Source organism: Sapajus apella, unplaced genomic scaffold, assembly GCF_009761245.1.
Source record: "Sapajus apella isolate SASKATOON/1434 unplaced genomic scaffold, GSC_monkey_1.0 scaffold1, whole genome shotgun sequence".
In the NCBI taxonomy this organism is placed as follows: Eukaryota; Metazoa; Chordata; class Mammalia; order Primates; family Cebidae; genus Sapajus; species Sapajus apella.
In genome coordinates this window covers 73,472,551-73,490,288 of record NW_022436941.1, presented here as the reverse complement: position 1 = coordinate 73,490,288, position 17,738 = coordinate 73,472,551, and the positions used below count along the sequence as shown (strand labels likewise).

At 36.6% G+C, this 17,738-nt stretch overlaps 1 protein-coding gene across 2 annotated transcripts in view; it reads right to left on the bottom strand.

Annotated features, from left to right (window-relative positions):
- Nucleotides 1-438: 438 nt before the first annotated feature.
- SREK1IP1 (SREK1 interacting protein 1) overlaps nucleotides 439-17,738 on the bottom strand; it is a 52,526-nt gene continuing 35,226 nt past the window's right edge. For both annotated transcript variants that reach the window (XM_032279784.1, XM_032279773.1), the window contains exons 4-5: nucleotides 5,957-6,029; nucleotides 439-2,937 (exon numbers count right to left, since the gene is read on the bottom strand). In XM_032279784.1, the coding sequence (XP_032135675.1) occupies nucleotides 2,748-2,937; nucleotides 5,957-6,029 (263 nt within the window). In that variant the 3' untranslated portion in view covers nucleotides 439-2,747. The remainder of the gene's footprint in view (nucleotides 2,938-5,956; nucleotides 6,030-17,738) is intronic.

Sequence of the window (17,738 nt, the reverse complement as noted above, 5' to 3'; positions counted from 1 at the left end):
ATTCTCTCTGCATCTGGTGAAAATGACATGCATTAGGTGGTAAGAATATGAATCAAATATCAATTATCAGCTTAAAGAAGTTGAACATGTTTAGCTGTTATAAATTCAACCTTTACTATTATAGAATGCTAGCTGCTTATCTATAATAATTTCTAAAATGAATATTGCTTGAATTTTAATAAAATATTGATAATCACATATATTAAAAGTAGAAGTGATTTCAGAGAAAATCTGTAAATATTTTATATATGAAAGACACCAAGGCCCAGGGAAGCTAAGTGACTTTGTTCAAGATCACACAGGTAGTTAGAATGACCAGAACTGTTTTACTGCTAAATTCAGTTTTCCTTCTGCTACATACTACCTGGAAATTTCCTTTAGAAGAAGTTTCATTAATTTTCTTCTAAAATGTATTGAAATTCGCATCCAGTCTCAATATCATTTTAGAAGAAAATTATTAGCAAAAATAAATTTTTATTCAGATGAGATGTTTCATAAACTATGCTAAAATTAGGGAAATTGCTTAAAAACAGCAAGATAATTTCTGGGGGAAAATTACTGATCATTAAAATATTTTAATTTGCATACTTTATTAGTTAACAAGGACTGACTTTGCTCTAAATCATTATTAATTGTGTCACCATTTAGAAACTTAACGAGCCAATTTATAATCTCTACAATTAACATTAATAAAACTTACAAATAACTCAATTAACTATTCCACTACAGTTACTACCATTTTTAACTGTCTTACTCAATGAAATGAGATCATCCCCTTTGTATAGCATCTTCTAATCATTTTTTAATATTTACTATTATTTTTTCAAGGCAAGTCAAGTCAAACAGTGGGAGTGGAGAAACAACCACTGCACTTGGGCCAGCCCAGTTTTTTTAAAAAAGCTTTATATTATAAAAACTGATTTTTAAAATCTTGATAACTGAAGAACTCTATTTTCAAAAAATTAGCAAAGGCAAACCAAACCCCTGAAAACCTACTGGCTCTGTATTTCTCTCCCAATAACCGACTGACCTATTTAAACAAAAATATTTCCTTTTGAGAGGCCCAAATGACTAAATTAGGTTATGGAAAGGCTAAAAGTGTGAGAGCTCTCATGGCTGTAATGCTATTACAGAAAAGGGCTGTGGATGCAGCTTCCCTAGAATTTAAGCATGGATAAGCATATGTTAAGAGGAGTTATAAGGCTCCCCAAGTCTTACTGAGGGTATTCACGTTGGGTGCTAGGTGAAAGAAGAATCAGTAAACATTTCTAGCCTGTGAGGTTAAGTGTACCTAGCTGATTTCACCATCATGAATTCGCCTGAAGCCATGTCTGTAGGTTAACAATTTAAAAATTTGTAAGTGCACCATAGTGAGGTATTTACAATCTTTGGTGCTATGCCATGATACTGGTTGATGTCTGATGCTTCTACAACATAAGCATTTACTTTATTGGACATAAAGGATACCTAAGTATTAAGCAAAGTAACACTGATCAATGTGAAAATAAAAATTTAAAAGACATATCTACTAATATGTGTTTGAAAATGCTTACCCATATAAAATTTCCATTGTTATATAAAGGTTTTCATGATGTAACTCTGGCTCTTAAATTTTAAAAAGTACAGAATAGAATTCTTGATTCTAAATTTTTGACACTGCTCCTGAGGTTGCCACTAAAGTAAAAGAGAAAAACACCCCAAACTGGTCATTTATGAAACCGTACGTTCAGTGTGAAATTTGCTTTAAAACTACAAATTATGTCAGACTAAATAAATATATATGCTCACATTTGTAAAATTTTCCACATTACTCATCGAAACAAGCTTCATAAAATTTACATATGGAATACAATAAAAATCAGTTCTAATAAAGATTTAGCTATCTTCCTAAATAAAAATTTCTGTGTTTGAGGTATCACTTAAAGACATGCCAATATGGCACACTTGTAAAACAACCCAGGAGTCTATCCTAAAAATCCTGACCAACACAGCATTCATCTCTGCAGACTTACTTACAGGCTGAACTAGATTAATCTCTTTATACAAGAAAGAACTATTTTAATTGTTACAAAAACAAAAGAGGAAGGTACTAGAAATTCTGCATTTCATAGAACAGTGAAACTTTGTTAGAGATATTTTCATGATCATCTTCCTGCAGACACCATTCATTTAAAAGGTTAGCCTAGTCAAGACCATTAAGCAGCTGCACATGAAAAAAATCCCTAGAGATTTAAAAAAAAAACCAACAGTGAAGAACTTCACTATTTTTAAAAGATATTATAGTTCAGTATATAAAGCTATTAAATTCCCTGTGTCAAGAGCAAAACATTACCCTAGGTAAGGACCTAGCTTCATCACTGGAAGGTAGACACCTGATTCAGCAATACTCATTAACCGCTAGGTAGATAACCCATGTTGACTATAATAAAGCCATTTTACAATTCAACTTTATGAAGTAATAACATTAGCCAAACACACAGCCACAAATCCAAACATGATGCGTTTAGTATATACAAATAGCTATACTCGGGGCATGGCTATCAAGTAACAAGACTGATTTAATACTTTATAGTCATAGCACATTAAAAATATATTGCCAGAGGGATAATGGTCCCACATACGAAAAATGTGTATATCGGAAAAGCTGTGATTTATTGCAAAGCATAACATATAGCAAATTCCAAGGAAGGGCAAACACGTTTTAACAACAAAATTTTTAAATTTAATGGCTTAAGCCAAAGTTTCAGTTACTTTCTGGAGAATTCAGAACTATTAGGGGTAGAAGAATGCTTTTCCTTTTTTCTCTTCTTTTTTTCCTTTTTGTGATGTTTCCCTTTTTTTGATTTACTCTTTTTTTCTTTTTTCTTTTCTTTCTTCTGATATTTTTGTTTCTTTTGTTTTGAAGTATCTTCTTCAGTGGAATTGGATGAGTAAGACCTATGGATAATAATACATACTGATTGAGAATTGCACTTACGACTAATAGATAAATTTAAGTGGGATTTGAACTGCCTTAAATTCTTCTTGGAGTAAGGTATGGAGTATAAACATAAACTTAAAATATGCTTCATATATTTGCATTGCCTTAAAATGCTGAATTTAGAATTTCTGTTGCTTGGTCATAGAAGCTGACAACACTAGTACCTCTATTCCACTCAATTCTAGTAATGAGTTTTAAATTCAGTAAGGATGAAATTATTTTTCTGTGATTTTTGGTTTTTTATGCAGTCATAACATTCAAAATCTTAAAAGGCAAACAAAGTGGCATGCACCAAGCCTTATTATATTCATTTGTATATATAATAACCTAGCATATTCTCTTAAAAGTGCCTCAAAAGTTGCAATTCTCTATTTCAAAAGGGCTCTAATTGTACTTTCATATGAATGAATGAAAGCTGAGAGTCAGCAAAATAAAAGCACTTTTGGTAATTATTCTGATTTTTTAAGTATTTGGTCCCTCTAGATGCAGAGTGATACAGATGAATACTTGCATTACAAAATAATTTTCATTAGTTACAAAAGGATGCTTTTATATGCTATATATAAATGAAAAAGGATGAGTTATCATTATGCTTTTGAAAAATATTACTCTAATACTAAATTGGAAAAATTGGTTGGATTCCTTCCTCTAATACTAAAAAAAAAGAAAAAGAGAAACAGAAAAAACTATTTTTTAAGATCTTAAAGAGATGTGCAACATTCTACCTATACCCAAACTCAAAATATGAGTGACAAAACAGAAATTAATTTAAAATGTGAAAAAAGGTATCTGAAGAGTTAGTTCAGTGATCTAAATATTAGGAGTTAAAACTCAAACTAAGAAAACCTGAGACGGACATAAAGGAGGTGCCAATGTAAATTTCAGGAGACTACAGGGCTCCAAGGCTATCCTGTGTCTATATAGTGGCTTGTGTGACTTCTTTGACTGCCTTCCTCCTTTAGTGACTCCAAGTTTTCCCCTATTTTTGTAAAGTTGTGTTCCTTTTTCCTCCTTGTTTGTCTACTTACTTAGACTTCTGACCATCTGCTAAAGCTGATTTTCTCATGTATTCTCCTCCTCCTCTGCCTCTTAAATTCTGTTATTCTCAAATTTTGTCTACTAAAGACCCTGCCTGACTTGACCTCTGGATTCTGACTAAAGCTTCTTCTCTGTCTGCACTTTTTTGTTTTTTTTTGGTTCTGGAGTCTCATTTTTAACGAAAAATTTTAGGCTGTGGCATAGTGACACTTTCAGGTGGTACTATCTCTGCTAAGGGTGCATAGAAAAGTTAATTGATTTTAAGGTTTGTGATACTCAAGGTAAAGAGTCCCAAGTAAGTAATCCGTTATTATAAAAGAAGTATACAGATATACCTCAACTTACAATGGGGTTACGGCCTGATAAATCTATCTTAAGCTGAAAATACACAAAATACACCTAACCTACTGAACATCATAGCTTGACCTGGCCAACCTTAAACATGCTCGGAACACTTACATTAGCCTCTAATTGGGCAGAATCATATAACACAAAGCCTATTTTATAATAAAGCATTGACTAGCTCATGCAATTTATTGAATACTACCCTGAAAGTGAAAAACAGAATGGCTGTACGGGCACTTGAAGTACATTTCTACTTCACCATCGTAAAGTTGAAAGATCTTATCGAACCACATAAATTGAGAACTATCTGTATTAGAATTTGGAAGACTATTAGATAACCTCGTGTTTCCTGTAAGCAATCCATCTTGCTGTGCTAGAACAAATGATTTAATAATACATTAACAAAATCCTGAGCTCTACGTTCCTATCTCCTTTTATATTAACGATTATTAGTTAACTCCTGACACTTGAAAATGAGCAACTTTTCCAATTTATAAGATACCTGAAATAGTAAAATACATGTATTAAATGCTCTATAAAAACTACAAAGTGACAGTCCCTGGTTTCTAGAACCTATTCTGTATGAGAACTTTGTCTAAACTAGAAATAATTATGGTGAAGAGCTTTAAAAAAAAGCCTGTATGTGCAAATTTATGCTAGTATGAATGAAACTGCATTCAATAACAAGAGAAGTAGCCACTTACTACTTTTAATAATTTCTTTAACCAGTTAGTTATTAAAAGAGTTAATAGTAAAAATACACAGGTGGCTGAAGACCTGAAGGAACTTGGGATGCTAAAAATTCCTTCAGGTCTTTCACAAGCCTCATCAGCCACCATATATATATATATATCTCATATGATATATATATGCCACATATACACATATCACACATATATATCACATATATGTCACATATATATATCACATATATATGAACTTGTCCTGTTAAGTATGTATATATAAATGTAAATATAATGTGTATATGTATGTGTGTATGTGCATATATATATACACATATACATACATATAAATAAATAAATATATTTTGGGAGGCCTTGCTGTGTTGTCCAGGCTGGAGTATAGTGGTGTGATCACATCTCCTGTGCTCAAGCAATTCTCCCACCTCGGCCTCCCACGTAGCTGGGACCACACGTACATGGCACCACACTTGGATAATTTTTCTTTTCTTTATGCAGGGACAAAATCTCACTATGTTGCCCAAGCCTGTCTCAAACTCCTGGGCTCAAGCCATTCTCCCACTTTGACCTCTCAAAGTGCTAGGACTAAAGGCATGAGCCATCACGCCTGTACAACATGACAAGTTCTATTAGATTCTATTAATAAGTTAATTTATTAGCCATGGTAATATTACAAGAATACAAATATTTTTGTCAACTTCATGTATATGAGGACAAAATATATATTAAGAGTTTAAACTTAAGTCCAATTGAAAGCTTAGTTATTGAAGAAAACATACTAAATTAACTACATTACACACACACACACACACACACACACACACAAATTTTATAATCCATCCTAAACTCACAGTCTTGCTTTACTGTTTTAAAAAATGCTGTTAAAAAATACCTTTTCCTTTTTTTTTTCAACTTGATTTTTTCTTTGCTTTTTTCTTTTTTCTTTTCCTCTTCTTCATTTATTCCTGTGGGGGAGAGGTGACAGATAAACATCAGATCATCATGAGTCTATACATCAATATGGTATGTATATACGTTAAAATTTTAGCTGTTGGTGAATTTCACTGGTTAGGATATTATACTTCTTTTGTAATAATTTTCTCCTGTCTTATTTTTATACATTAAAAACCTCATAAAGGTGTTAAACGTTTTTTGTGAACATTTCAAATACTAAGTGCATCAAGTAAAAAAATTTAAGTACCCCACTTCGAATTCCCAGAGGAAATCGATGCCAGTGTTTTGATGGGTATCATTCAGTCCTTCAAAAGCCAAAGACTACAACAGTGCACAGTTTTAAAATTTTCTTTTGCAACAAAATTAGGATCATGTAATATGTATCATTCTCTAACTTGTTTTTTAAATGCACTATTTGGTGTGTATTCTTCTAGGCATTCTTTATATGAAACCAAATATACACACATTTACTCATATACATAGTTGCATATAAGTTCCAAGTATTTTTTTGCCTTTGAAAAATGTACAGTCCCATATATTTTGCAGCTAATTTTTTTTTCACTTAACATAGCAGACATCTACCTTTGTCATTAAACATATATCAGCATCATTATTAAACACAGAATAGTGGTCCCATGAACCATAATTTATCAATTTCTACTCTCATTTTTAGAAACAATAAGCAGTGGAAATCTTTGTACTTATATCTTCATACATATAAGAAGTGTTTCTGGGTGACAGAACTTGTTTACATATATTTTTAAAAAAATTAATATATTTAATTTTACTTTAATAGAAGAAAATGAAAATACAATTCAAGAAATAGCTTTCCTACAAGAAAGATTATTTCCCAAAGAGCTCCTTAAAGAAAAAAGACCATAAAAAATTAAGAGTTTGGAGCTTTTTTTAACATTATATTTCAAATTTACATAGTATCAATTCACTCCCTGTTCCATATAAAAGATGACAAAATTAGCTTTTGCATTTTTCACTTCTTAACACTAAAACTCCCAATTTTTAGGCTTATTTATTTTTCTATTTTCAAAATTGTAAACATTTTAATATATCTGTGTATATTCCAAATTTATATATTTTCTAATTATAAAAGCAATGTACATTCAAGGTAGAGACTTAGTAGGTTACAGAATGAAAGTATAGATAAGAGAATTAAATTTTGCTATTTGGACTGCCTTTTCATAGCCAGGAAGCCTTGGGGTTATTTGGCAAGGTACAGAATAGAGATCAGTTTGTTTCATAAAATCCGAGATTTTACTGACCACATTCATTCATTTAACAAATATTTACTAAATGCTTATGTGTCAGGTACTGTGCTATGTACTGGGTCTTTGCTGTCCATGATCCTTGCCCACGGGGAACTTATAGCTAAGTGGTGAGAAAGAAAATGAACAGGCAACGGTTGCATTCTAAGCGAAGAGCAAGGATAGTGCATGTCAAGAAGAGGAAATCGGTGCCAAAGCTCCAAGGCAAAAAGAGTTTGGTGTGTCCTAGAAACTAAAAAGAAGTTGTTGTGGATTTCAGAAGGAGAGAGGCAACTATGAATAAGAATAAATATGAATGAGAACAGATGAATGATATCATAAATACATGGAGAATATCTTGAAATGAGACACCAGAGAGGTAAGCAGGAACTTGCTTCTTCAAGACCATGAAGGCAGCAGTAAGGATTTTATATTCTAAGTGAGATGGACTGTGTGATCAGCAGATTTACATGACAAATGAATTGGAAAGAGCTAAGGGGAAAAGGCAAGGGAATAATAAAGTAACTGGAGTAACCCAGGCCAGAGATAGTGGTATCCTGAATAAAGGCAGTGGAGGTGGTATGTGTGTGGGAAGGATGATGGAACCAAAGGAATCAAGGATGACCTCCAAGTTTTTAGCAGTGCCACTGATTAAACTGTGGACTGGGGGGGAGTGTGCTGGAGACTGGAGGACAATTGGGGGTGGGGAGTAAAGACTTCAATTTTAGACTTATGAGATCTAAAAGACCTGTTTGACATCCAAGTAGGTAACTGAAGTAGGCAGTTTGGTATGTAATTCAGAAGTTTAGAGAGAAGTCTGGACACACACACTGATCAGCTTATAGACAGTATTTAAAACTATGGGGATTAAATGAAATCATTTAGTAAAAGAATGATGAAAAAAAAAATACAGGGAGTAAAGCCCAGGAAGATCATTTTCATCTTGAAGGATTCCAACATTTGTGAGCTGAGAAGAGCACGAAGATGAGCTATCAAAAAGACTGAGAAAGAAGGGCCACAGGGTTGGAAGAATACCAGGAGAACCAAGAAGTAGGAGTGTTAAAGAAGAAAAGGGCCACCTACCAAGTAGTACCTAAACGCCAAGTAGAATGTGGATATAAAAATGTCAAATAGATTTGGCAAAAACTAATTAAAGACCTTGACAAGTGGACTGAAAACAAATGGAAATAAAAATGTAGCGACAGTAAGAATACCTTTTAAGAGAAGTTTAGCTAGGAAGCAGCAGAGAAATGGGCTGTTAGCTAGAGGGATGCAAACGATCTAGGGGAGAAAGATGGGAAAAACGAGAAAAAAAATCAATGCTCTTGAAATGATGATGTAAAGAGGAGATAACTGAAGGAGCAAAGTTCTTAAAAAAAAAATTCTTAGCAATTATAGTAGAACACACCTTTAAAAGAAGGGAGAATCTTTCCACTTTAACTGAAGGAAAGAAAAGAAAGATGGACATATATGCAAATTTGTGGATTCAGTGATTAGAAGCTGAGGTGAGATTCATCAAGCAGCCATGGGCCTGGGTACAATGAGGTCAAGGTAAGCTGTGGGAATCTGACTTGCTCTCTGCTAGTGGATGAAGCTACATCATTTAATTTCTTGCTGAGTTCCTTCACTGTGAATTCTACTTCTTCATTGAAACTAAAAGGCTCATTTGACCATCTGTACTGTGGAATGCACGTTCAATGGATTTTGTCATATATAAGAGAATCTTTGGGGGAAGATCCAAGATGGCCGTTTAGGAACAGCTCAGAGTTGCGGCTCCCAGTGAAAGTGCAGAGGGTGAGTGGAGGCAGCATTTTTATTGCCCACGGACTAAGAGATTCCCAGGCGGAGGAGCCCCAAGTGTCGCCAGCATGGCTGTTGTGGCCGGCACGGTTCTTTTGGTCAGTGCAGCTGCTTTGTTGGAGCCCCAGCCAGCAGTTCTCTGTACAAAATACACTGGTCCGGGTGCCCTTTTGGCTGGCAATTGGAGACACAGGAAGTCGCCCATCCATCTGATTAAAGAGGGAACTGAACAGGGAGCAAAGCCAGGAGATTCCTGGGCAAAAAAAGCACCACAAATCTCAGCACTGCTGTTTAAGCCGGCACAGTGAGTCGCCACATGGGAAATCACACAGATCCCAGGGTGCCCTTTCAACAGGCGATTGGGATAGAGTCGACTCTTTAACTAAAAAACAAAAAAAAAGGCTCTGAGGCAGGGAGCCAGGTGATCAGGCTTGGTCCCATCACCACAAAAGAAGAGCAATCAGAAATCTCTGGATGGAGAGTTTCAAAGCAAGGGCAGCTGAACCCGGGATGGTCCAGCTCTGTGGGGGAGGGGCGTCCGCCATTACCGAGGCATTACCTACACTAAGGAGGTAGTCCACCAATGCTGAGGCAGCCTGCCGTTGCCAAGGCAACCCGCCATTGCTGAGGCTACCTGCCACTGCCAAGGCAACCTGCCATTACAGAGAGAGTCCACCAACACAGAGGCGGGCCACCATTGCCAAGGCAGTTCTAACTACACCCATATAAACAAGACTGCAGGGAAGTTCACACGGCAGCTGGGCGGAGCCCACAGCAGCTCAGCAAAGCCTCTGCAGGCAGACAGTGAACAGGCTGCCTTCTTGCTGGGCAGGGCAGCCCTGAAAAAAAAAGGGAGCAGCACAACGGAAACTCATAAATAAAGCCCTAACTCCCTGGGACAGAGCACCAGGGAACAAAAAGTGGTTTATGAGTTCTGCTACAGCAGACCTAAACGTACCTGCCCAGCAGCTCTAAATGAAAAATGGAGCTCACAGCTCAGCACTTGAGCCCCTATATAGGACAGACTGTCTCCTCAAGCAGCTCCCTGACACCTGTATATCCAAAGAGTCACCTCATAAAGGAGAGATCAGACTGACATTTGGCGGGTATTCTTCTGGGACAAAGATAGCAGAAGAAGAAACTGGTAGCAACCCTTACTGTTCTACAGCTGCTGCAGGCGATACCCAGGCAAGCAGGGCCTAGAGTGGACCTCAGGAGTCCTACAGCAGAGGGGCCAGACTGTTAGAAGGAAAACTAAGAAACAGAAATAACTTCATCATCAACAAACAGAATGTCCACTCAGAGACCCAATCTGAAAGTCAGCAACTACAAAGACCACAGGTGGATAAATCCATTAAGATGGGGAGAAACCAGCACAAAAAGGATGAAAACACCCGAAACCAGAACACCTCTCCTCCTAAAAGGGATCACAACTCCTCACCAGCAAGGGAACAAGGTTGGATGGAGAATGAGTGTGATGAAATGACAGAATCAGACTTCAGAAGGTGGGTAGTAAGAAACTTCTGTGAACAAAAAGAACATGTTATAACCCAATGCCAAAAAAACTAAGAACTTGAAAAAAGATTTGACGAAATGCTAACGAGAATGGACAAAATAGAAAGGAATATAACTGAATTGATGGAGCTGAAAAACACAACATGAGAACTTCGCGAAGCATGCACAAGTATCAACAGCCAAATTGACCAAGCAGAAGAAAGGATATAAGATGTAGAAGATCAACTCAATGAAATAAAACAGGAAGGCAAGAATAGAGAAATAAGGGTAAAAAGGAATGAACAAAGTCTCCATGAAATGTGGAACTATGTAAAAAGACCTAATCTACGTTTGATAGATATACCTGAATGCGACGAAGAGAATGAATCCAAGCTGGAAAATACTCTTCAGGATATTATCCAGGAAAACTTCCCCAACCTAGCAAGGCAGGCAAATATTCAAGTCCAGGAAATACAGAGAACACCACAAAGATATTCGTCAAGAAGAGCAACCCCAAGGCACATAATAGTCAGATTCACCAGGGTTTAAATGAAGGAGAAAATACTAAGGGCAGCCAGGGAGAAAGGTCCGGTTACCCACAAAGGGAAGCCCATCAGACTCACAGCAGATCTCTCAGCAGAAACCCTACAAGCCAGAATAGAGTGGGGCCAATATTTAACATCCTTAAAGAAAAGAACTTTCAACCCAGAATCTCCTATCCAGCCAAACTAAGCTTCATAAGTGAAGTAAAAATAAAATCCTTTGCGAACAAGCAAGTACTCAGAGATTTCGTCACCACCAGGCCTGCTTTACAAGAGCTCCTGAAAGAGGCTCTACACATATAAAGGAACAAACAGTACCAGCCACTCCAAAAACATGCCAAATGGTAAAGAGCATCAACACAATGAAGAATCTGCATCAACTAATGGGCAAAACAGCCAGCTAGCCCAAAATGGCAGTATCAAATTCACACATAACAATATTAACCATAAATGTAAACGGACTAAATGCCCCAATCAAAAGACACAGCCTGGCAAATTGGATAAAAAGCCAAAACCCATCAGTGTGCTGTATCCAGGAAACCTATCTCACATGCAAGGATACATAAAGGCTCAAAATAAAGGGATGGAGGACAATCTGCCAAGCAAATGGAGGGCAAAAAAAAGCAGGAGTTGCAATTTTCGTCTCTGATAAAATAAACTTTAAAGCAACAAAGATCAAAAGAGACAAAGAAGAACATTACATAATGGTAAAAGGATCAATGCAACAAGAAGAGCTAACGATCCTAAATATATATGCACCCAATACAGGAGCACCCTGATACATAAGGCAAGTTCTTAATGACTTACACAGAGACATAGACTCCCACACAATTATAGTGGGAGACCTTAACACCCCATTGTCAATATTAGACAGATCAACCAGACAGAAAATTAACAAGGATATCCAGGACTTGAACTCAGACCTGGAACTAGCAAACCTAATAGACATTTACAGAACTCTCCACCCCAAATCCACAGAATATACATTCTTCTCAGCACCACATCACACCTACTCTAAAATTGACCACATAATTGGGAGTAAATCACTACTCAGCAAACGCAAAAGAACGGAAATCATAACAAACAGCTTCTCAGACCATAGTGCAATCAAGTTAGAACTCAGAATTCAAAAACTAACTCAGAACCTCACAGCTTCATGGAAACTGAAGAACTTGCTCTTGAATGTTGACTGGATAAACAATGAAATGAAGGCAGAAATAAAGATGTTCTTCGAAACCAACGAGAATGAAGACACAACATACCAGAATCTCTGGGACACATTTAAAGCAGTCGCTAAAGGAAAATATATAGCAATAAGTGCCCACATGAGAAGAAAGGAGAGATCTAAAATTGACACCCTATCGTCAAAATTGAAAGAGCTAGAAGAGCAAGATCGAAAAAACTCAAAACCTAGCAGAAGACAAGAAATAGCTAAGATCAGAGCAGAACTGAAGGAGATAGAGCCTTCAAAAAATCAGTAAATCCAGGAGCTAGTTTTTGAAAAGATCAACAAAATAGACCACTAGCCACATTAATAAAAAAGAAAAGACAGAATAACCAAATTGATGCAATAAAAAACAATAAAGGGGATGTTACCACACATTCCACAGAAATTCAAACCATCATCAGAGATTATTAAAACAACTCTATGCACATAAACTAGTAAACCTGGAAAAAATGGATAAATTCCTGGACACTTGCCTCCTCCCAAGCCTAAACCAGGAAGAAGCCAAAACCCTGAACAGACCCATAACAAGGTCTGAAGTTGAGACAGCAATTAAGAGCCTACCACCCAAAAAAAGCCCAGGTCCAGACGGGTTCACAGCCAAATTCTACCACACATACAAAGAGGAGCTGGTACCATTCCTTCTGAAACTATTCCAAATAATCCAAAAAGAGGGAATCCTTCCCAAATCATTTTACGAGACCAACATCATCCTGATACCAAAGCCCGGCAAAGACTCAATAAGAAAAGAAAACTTCAGGCCAATATCCATGATGAACATAGACGCAAAAATCTTCAATAAAATACTGGCAAGCCAATTGCAACAGCACATCAAAAAGCTGATCCACCATGATCAAGTAGGCTTCATCCCAGGGATGCAAAGCTGGTTCAACATACGTAAGTCTATAAACGTATTTCACCACATAAACAGAATCAAGAACAAAACCACATGATTATCTCAATTGATGCAGAGAAGGCCTTTGACAAAATTCAACAGCCCTTTATGCTGAAAACCCTCAATAAACTAGGTATTAACAGAACGTATCTCAAAATAATAAAAGCTATTTACGACAAACCAACAGCCAATATCATACTGAATGGGCAAAAACTGGAAGCATTCCCTTTGAAATCTGGCACTAGACATGGATGCCCACTCTCATCACTCCTATTCAATATAGTACTAGAAGTTTCAGCCAGAGCAATCAGGCAAGAAAAAGAAATAAAGGGTATTTAAATAGGAAAGGAGGAAGTCAAATTGTCTCTATTTGCAGACGACATGAGTGTATATCTAGAAGACCCCATCGTCTCAGCCCAAAATCTCCTGAAACTGATAAGCAACTTCAGCAAAGTCTCAGGATACAAAATCAATGTGCAAAAATCAGATGCATTCCTATACACCAATAACAGACTTAAAGAGAGCCAAATCAAGAACAAACTGCCATTCACAATTGCCACAAAGAGAATAAAATACCTAGGAATACAACTAACAAGGAATGTAAAGGACCTCTTCAAGGAGAACTACAAGCCACTGCTCAACAAACAGATGGAGAAACATTCCATGTTCATGGTTAAGAAGAATCAATATCGTGAAAATGGCCATACTGCCCAAAGTAATCTACAGATTCAACACTATCCCCATCAAGCTACCAATGACCTTCTTCACAGAACTGGAAAACAACACCTTAAAATTCATATGGAACCAAAAGAGAGCCCGCATAACCAAGTCAATTATAAGCAAAATGAACAAAGCGAGAGGCATCACATTATCGGACTTCAGACTATACTATAAGGCTACAGTAATCAAAACAGCATGGTACTGGTACCAAAACAGAGATATAGACCAATGGAACAGAACAGAGGCCTCAGAGGCAACTCAACATGTCTACAACCATCTGATCATTGACAAACCTGACAAAAACAAGCAATGGGGAAAGGATTCCCTGTTTAATCAATGGTGTTGGGAAAACTGGCTAGCCATGTGTAGAAAGCAGAAACTGGACCCCTTCCTGAAGCCCTACACTAAACTTAACTCCAGATAGATTAAAGGCTTAAACATAAGACCTAACACCATAAAAACCCTAGAAGAAAATCTAGGCAAAACCATTCAGGACATAGGCATAGGCAAGGACTTCATGACCAAACCACGAAAAGCATTGGCAACAAAAGCCAAAGTAGACAAATGGGACCTAATCAAACTCCACAGCTTCTGCACGGCAAAAGAAACAGTCATTAGAGTGAATCAGCAACCAACAGAATGGGAAAATATTTTTGCAGTTTACCCATCTGACAAAGGGCTGGTATCCAGAATTTACAAAGAACTAAAACAGATTTATAAGAAAAAAACAAACAAGCCCATTCAAAAGTGGGCAAAGGATATGAACAGATACTTTACAAAAGAAGACATACAAGAGGCCAACAAACATATGAAAAAATGCTCATCATCACTGGTCGTCAGAGAAATGCAAATCAAAACTACATTGAGATACCATCTCATGCCAGTTAGAATGGCGATCATTAAAAAATCTAGAGACAACAGATGCTGGAGAGGATGTGGAGAAATAGGGAAACTTTTATACTGTTCGTGGGAGTGTAAATTAGTTCAACCATTTTGGAAGACAGTGTGGCGATTCCCTAAGGACCTTGAAATATAAATTCCATTTGACCCAGCAATCCCATTACTGGGCATATATCCAAAGGATTATAAATCGTTCTACTATAAGGACACGTGCACACGAATGTTCATTGCATCCCTGTTTATAATAGCAAAGACCTGGAGCCAACCCAAATGTCCATTGATGATAGACCGGAGAGGGAAAATGTGGCACATATACACCATGGAATATTATGCAGCCATCAAAAACGATGAGTTTGTGTCCTTTGTAGGGACATGGATGAACCTGGAAACCATCATTCTCAGCAAACTGACAGAAGAGCAGAAGATCAAACACCGTATGTCCTCATTCATAGGTGGGTGTTGAACAATGAGAACACATGGACACGGGGAAGGGAGCACTATACACTGGGGTCTGTTGGGGGGAAACAGGGGAGGGACAGTGGTGGGTGGGGAGTTGGGGAGAGATAGCATGGAGAGAAATGCCAAATATGGGGTGATGGGGAGGAAGGCAGCAAATCACGCTGCCACGTGTGTACCTATGCAACAATCTTGCATGTCCTTCACATGTACCCCAAAACATAAAATGCAATAAAATAAATTAAAAAAAAAAGCTTAGATGCTCTCATTTAGTGTCTTCTGTTTTGTCAATGAAAGGGGGAGTCATTAGCTGAAGGAGGAATGGAGAAGTGGAAAGTTTGAAGACTCGGGGAAAGGTATAAAATAAGTTTGGTGGGTGAAATTGCAAAAATAAATGCAACCTGAGTTTAGGGATCATGAATTTATAGAAACACAAGTCTGCCTCTTCACCTTTACACTGCTGTAAGGGGATCAGCATGGGTAAGGCAAAGAGAGGTTCATCCATATTTGGGGTTTTGCTAGATAAAGAAAGGGGTAAGGGAGTTAAAGATATTTGCAAAAGAATAATTGTGATAATGTATGATGGAATCTAAGCTAGATAATGGGAAGACTAACTCAATGAAAGTGTTGGGTCAAGAGCCTGAGGGTCTTTACATTAAATAAACTGAAAAGATAAGAACTTGGAGTAAAAGCATAAAGTGTATGACATTAATTTTGGATTCTGAGAACAAGGTTCAGGGTGCAATCATGGAAATGTGTGGCTGAGGTGAAGAGACAAAAGATAATTTTCAATGATAAGGTCAAGAAGATGAGGCAGGATGTTGGCAGGTCATTCACAGGTCATCTAAGAAAGTCTCTAAGACCAATGAGAGGACTTGAGATGAAAAATAAAACAGTTCAGAGTTTGAGGCTGGAGGACTGCTTGAAGCCCAGAGTCTGAAACCAGCCTGGTCAACATAGTGACACCACATCTTTAGAAAAGAAAAAAAAAAAATCTGCCAAGCATAGTGGCACATCCCTGTAGTCTCAGCTACAGTGGAGGCTGAGGCAGAGGATTGCTTGAGTACTGGAGTTTGAGGCTGCAGTGATTCATGAAGCCATGACTGCATTATTGTACTTCAGCCTAGACAACAGAGTGAGACCTTGTCTCAAAAAAAAAAAAAAAAAAAAAAAAGACAGAGGTCTCAATAATTGTGAGGAATGGCTTGAACTAGATATATGAAGATAATAAAAATGGGAAGAAGCAGGAAAGCCAAATGACAGAAACCTCAAAAGGGCATTTTGCTAAGATAATACGCTGATGATCTCTTGAACATATAAAAACCACGAGTTATTCAAGAAAATCAGTGAGAAGTATTTAGACAACTAAAAATGTAATTAAGAAAAGGAAAGAAAAAAAGGGCCAGACCAAAGATAAAATGTATTAAGAAGGAAAGCAGTCTTGAAACTCAAAGGACTATTTTTAATGCCTTCTTGCTCTCAGTTACTTCTCTTCCTTTCTAGGTGTGGTGCTGGCCACTCCTTTCTTGAGTGCTATCAGCTAAGGTGTCAATGGTTGGCATAGTAAGTGGAAAAAAATGATAAAAAGCAAAGTGAAGAACAACAGGATGGTGGAAATAAAGCATTTTTTAAAAACCACATTAAATGATAAGTACATTTGAAGACTCAGAAATTGTACAAATAAGTACTAAAGGTTACTAATCTCTATTTCTAGTATCTAGGATTTTGTCAGTTATGCCAGCAGCTTTTTAGAAGACTAGTCAATGTCATTTGTCCTGAAAAACTTCTCTCCATTTTGAGAGAAGTACTAAACAATGCAAGTGATGAAATGCTGGGAGAGATTCTATACTATTTAAGCATAAAAAAAATATGATTTTTGAAGCTCGCCTATTTCAAACATGAAATACTTGGGAATGATAAAACACTCTATCAGCTCAGGTTCCTATTTGCAAATGACATGACAATTTACACAGATATTCCTAAGGGGTCTACAAAAATCTAGAATTAGTGAGTTCAGCAAGAAGCAAAAATAAACATACAATAACCAATTTATTTTTATTAGCAAGAAACATGCAGAGAACAAAATTAAAGATATAATGTCATTTATAATTTTACAAAAAAAAAGTTTATAAAACATGTATAGGACTTATATGCTGAATACTACACAGCGCTGATGAAAGAAATCCAAGTTCTAAATAAACAAACAGACATACCAGCACAACAAAGTAATGATGTCCATTCTCCCCAAAATGATATACAAGTTTAATGCAATTCCTATTCGAAATCCTAGCAAGCTTTTCTGTAAATATAAATGTGAGTCTAAAATTTTTATGGAAATGAACAGGAACTAAAATAGGTTGAACAATTTTGTTGAAGAATAAAGTGGGAAGAATTAGTATCCCCATTCAATACTTATTTTATGGCTATAT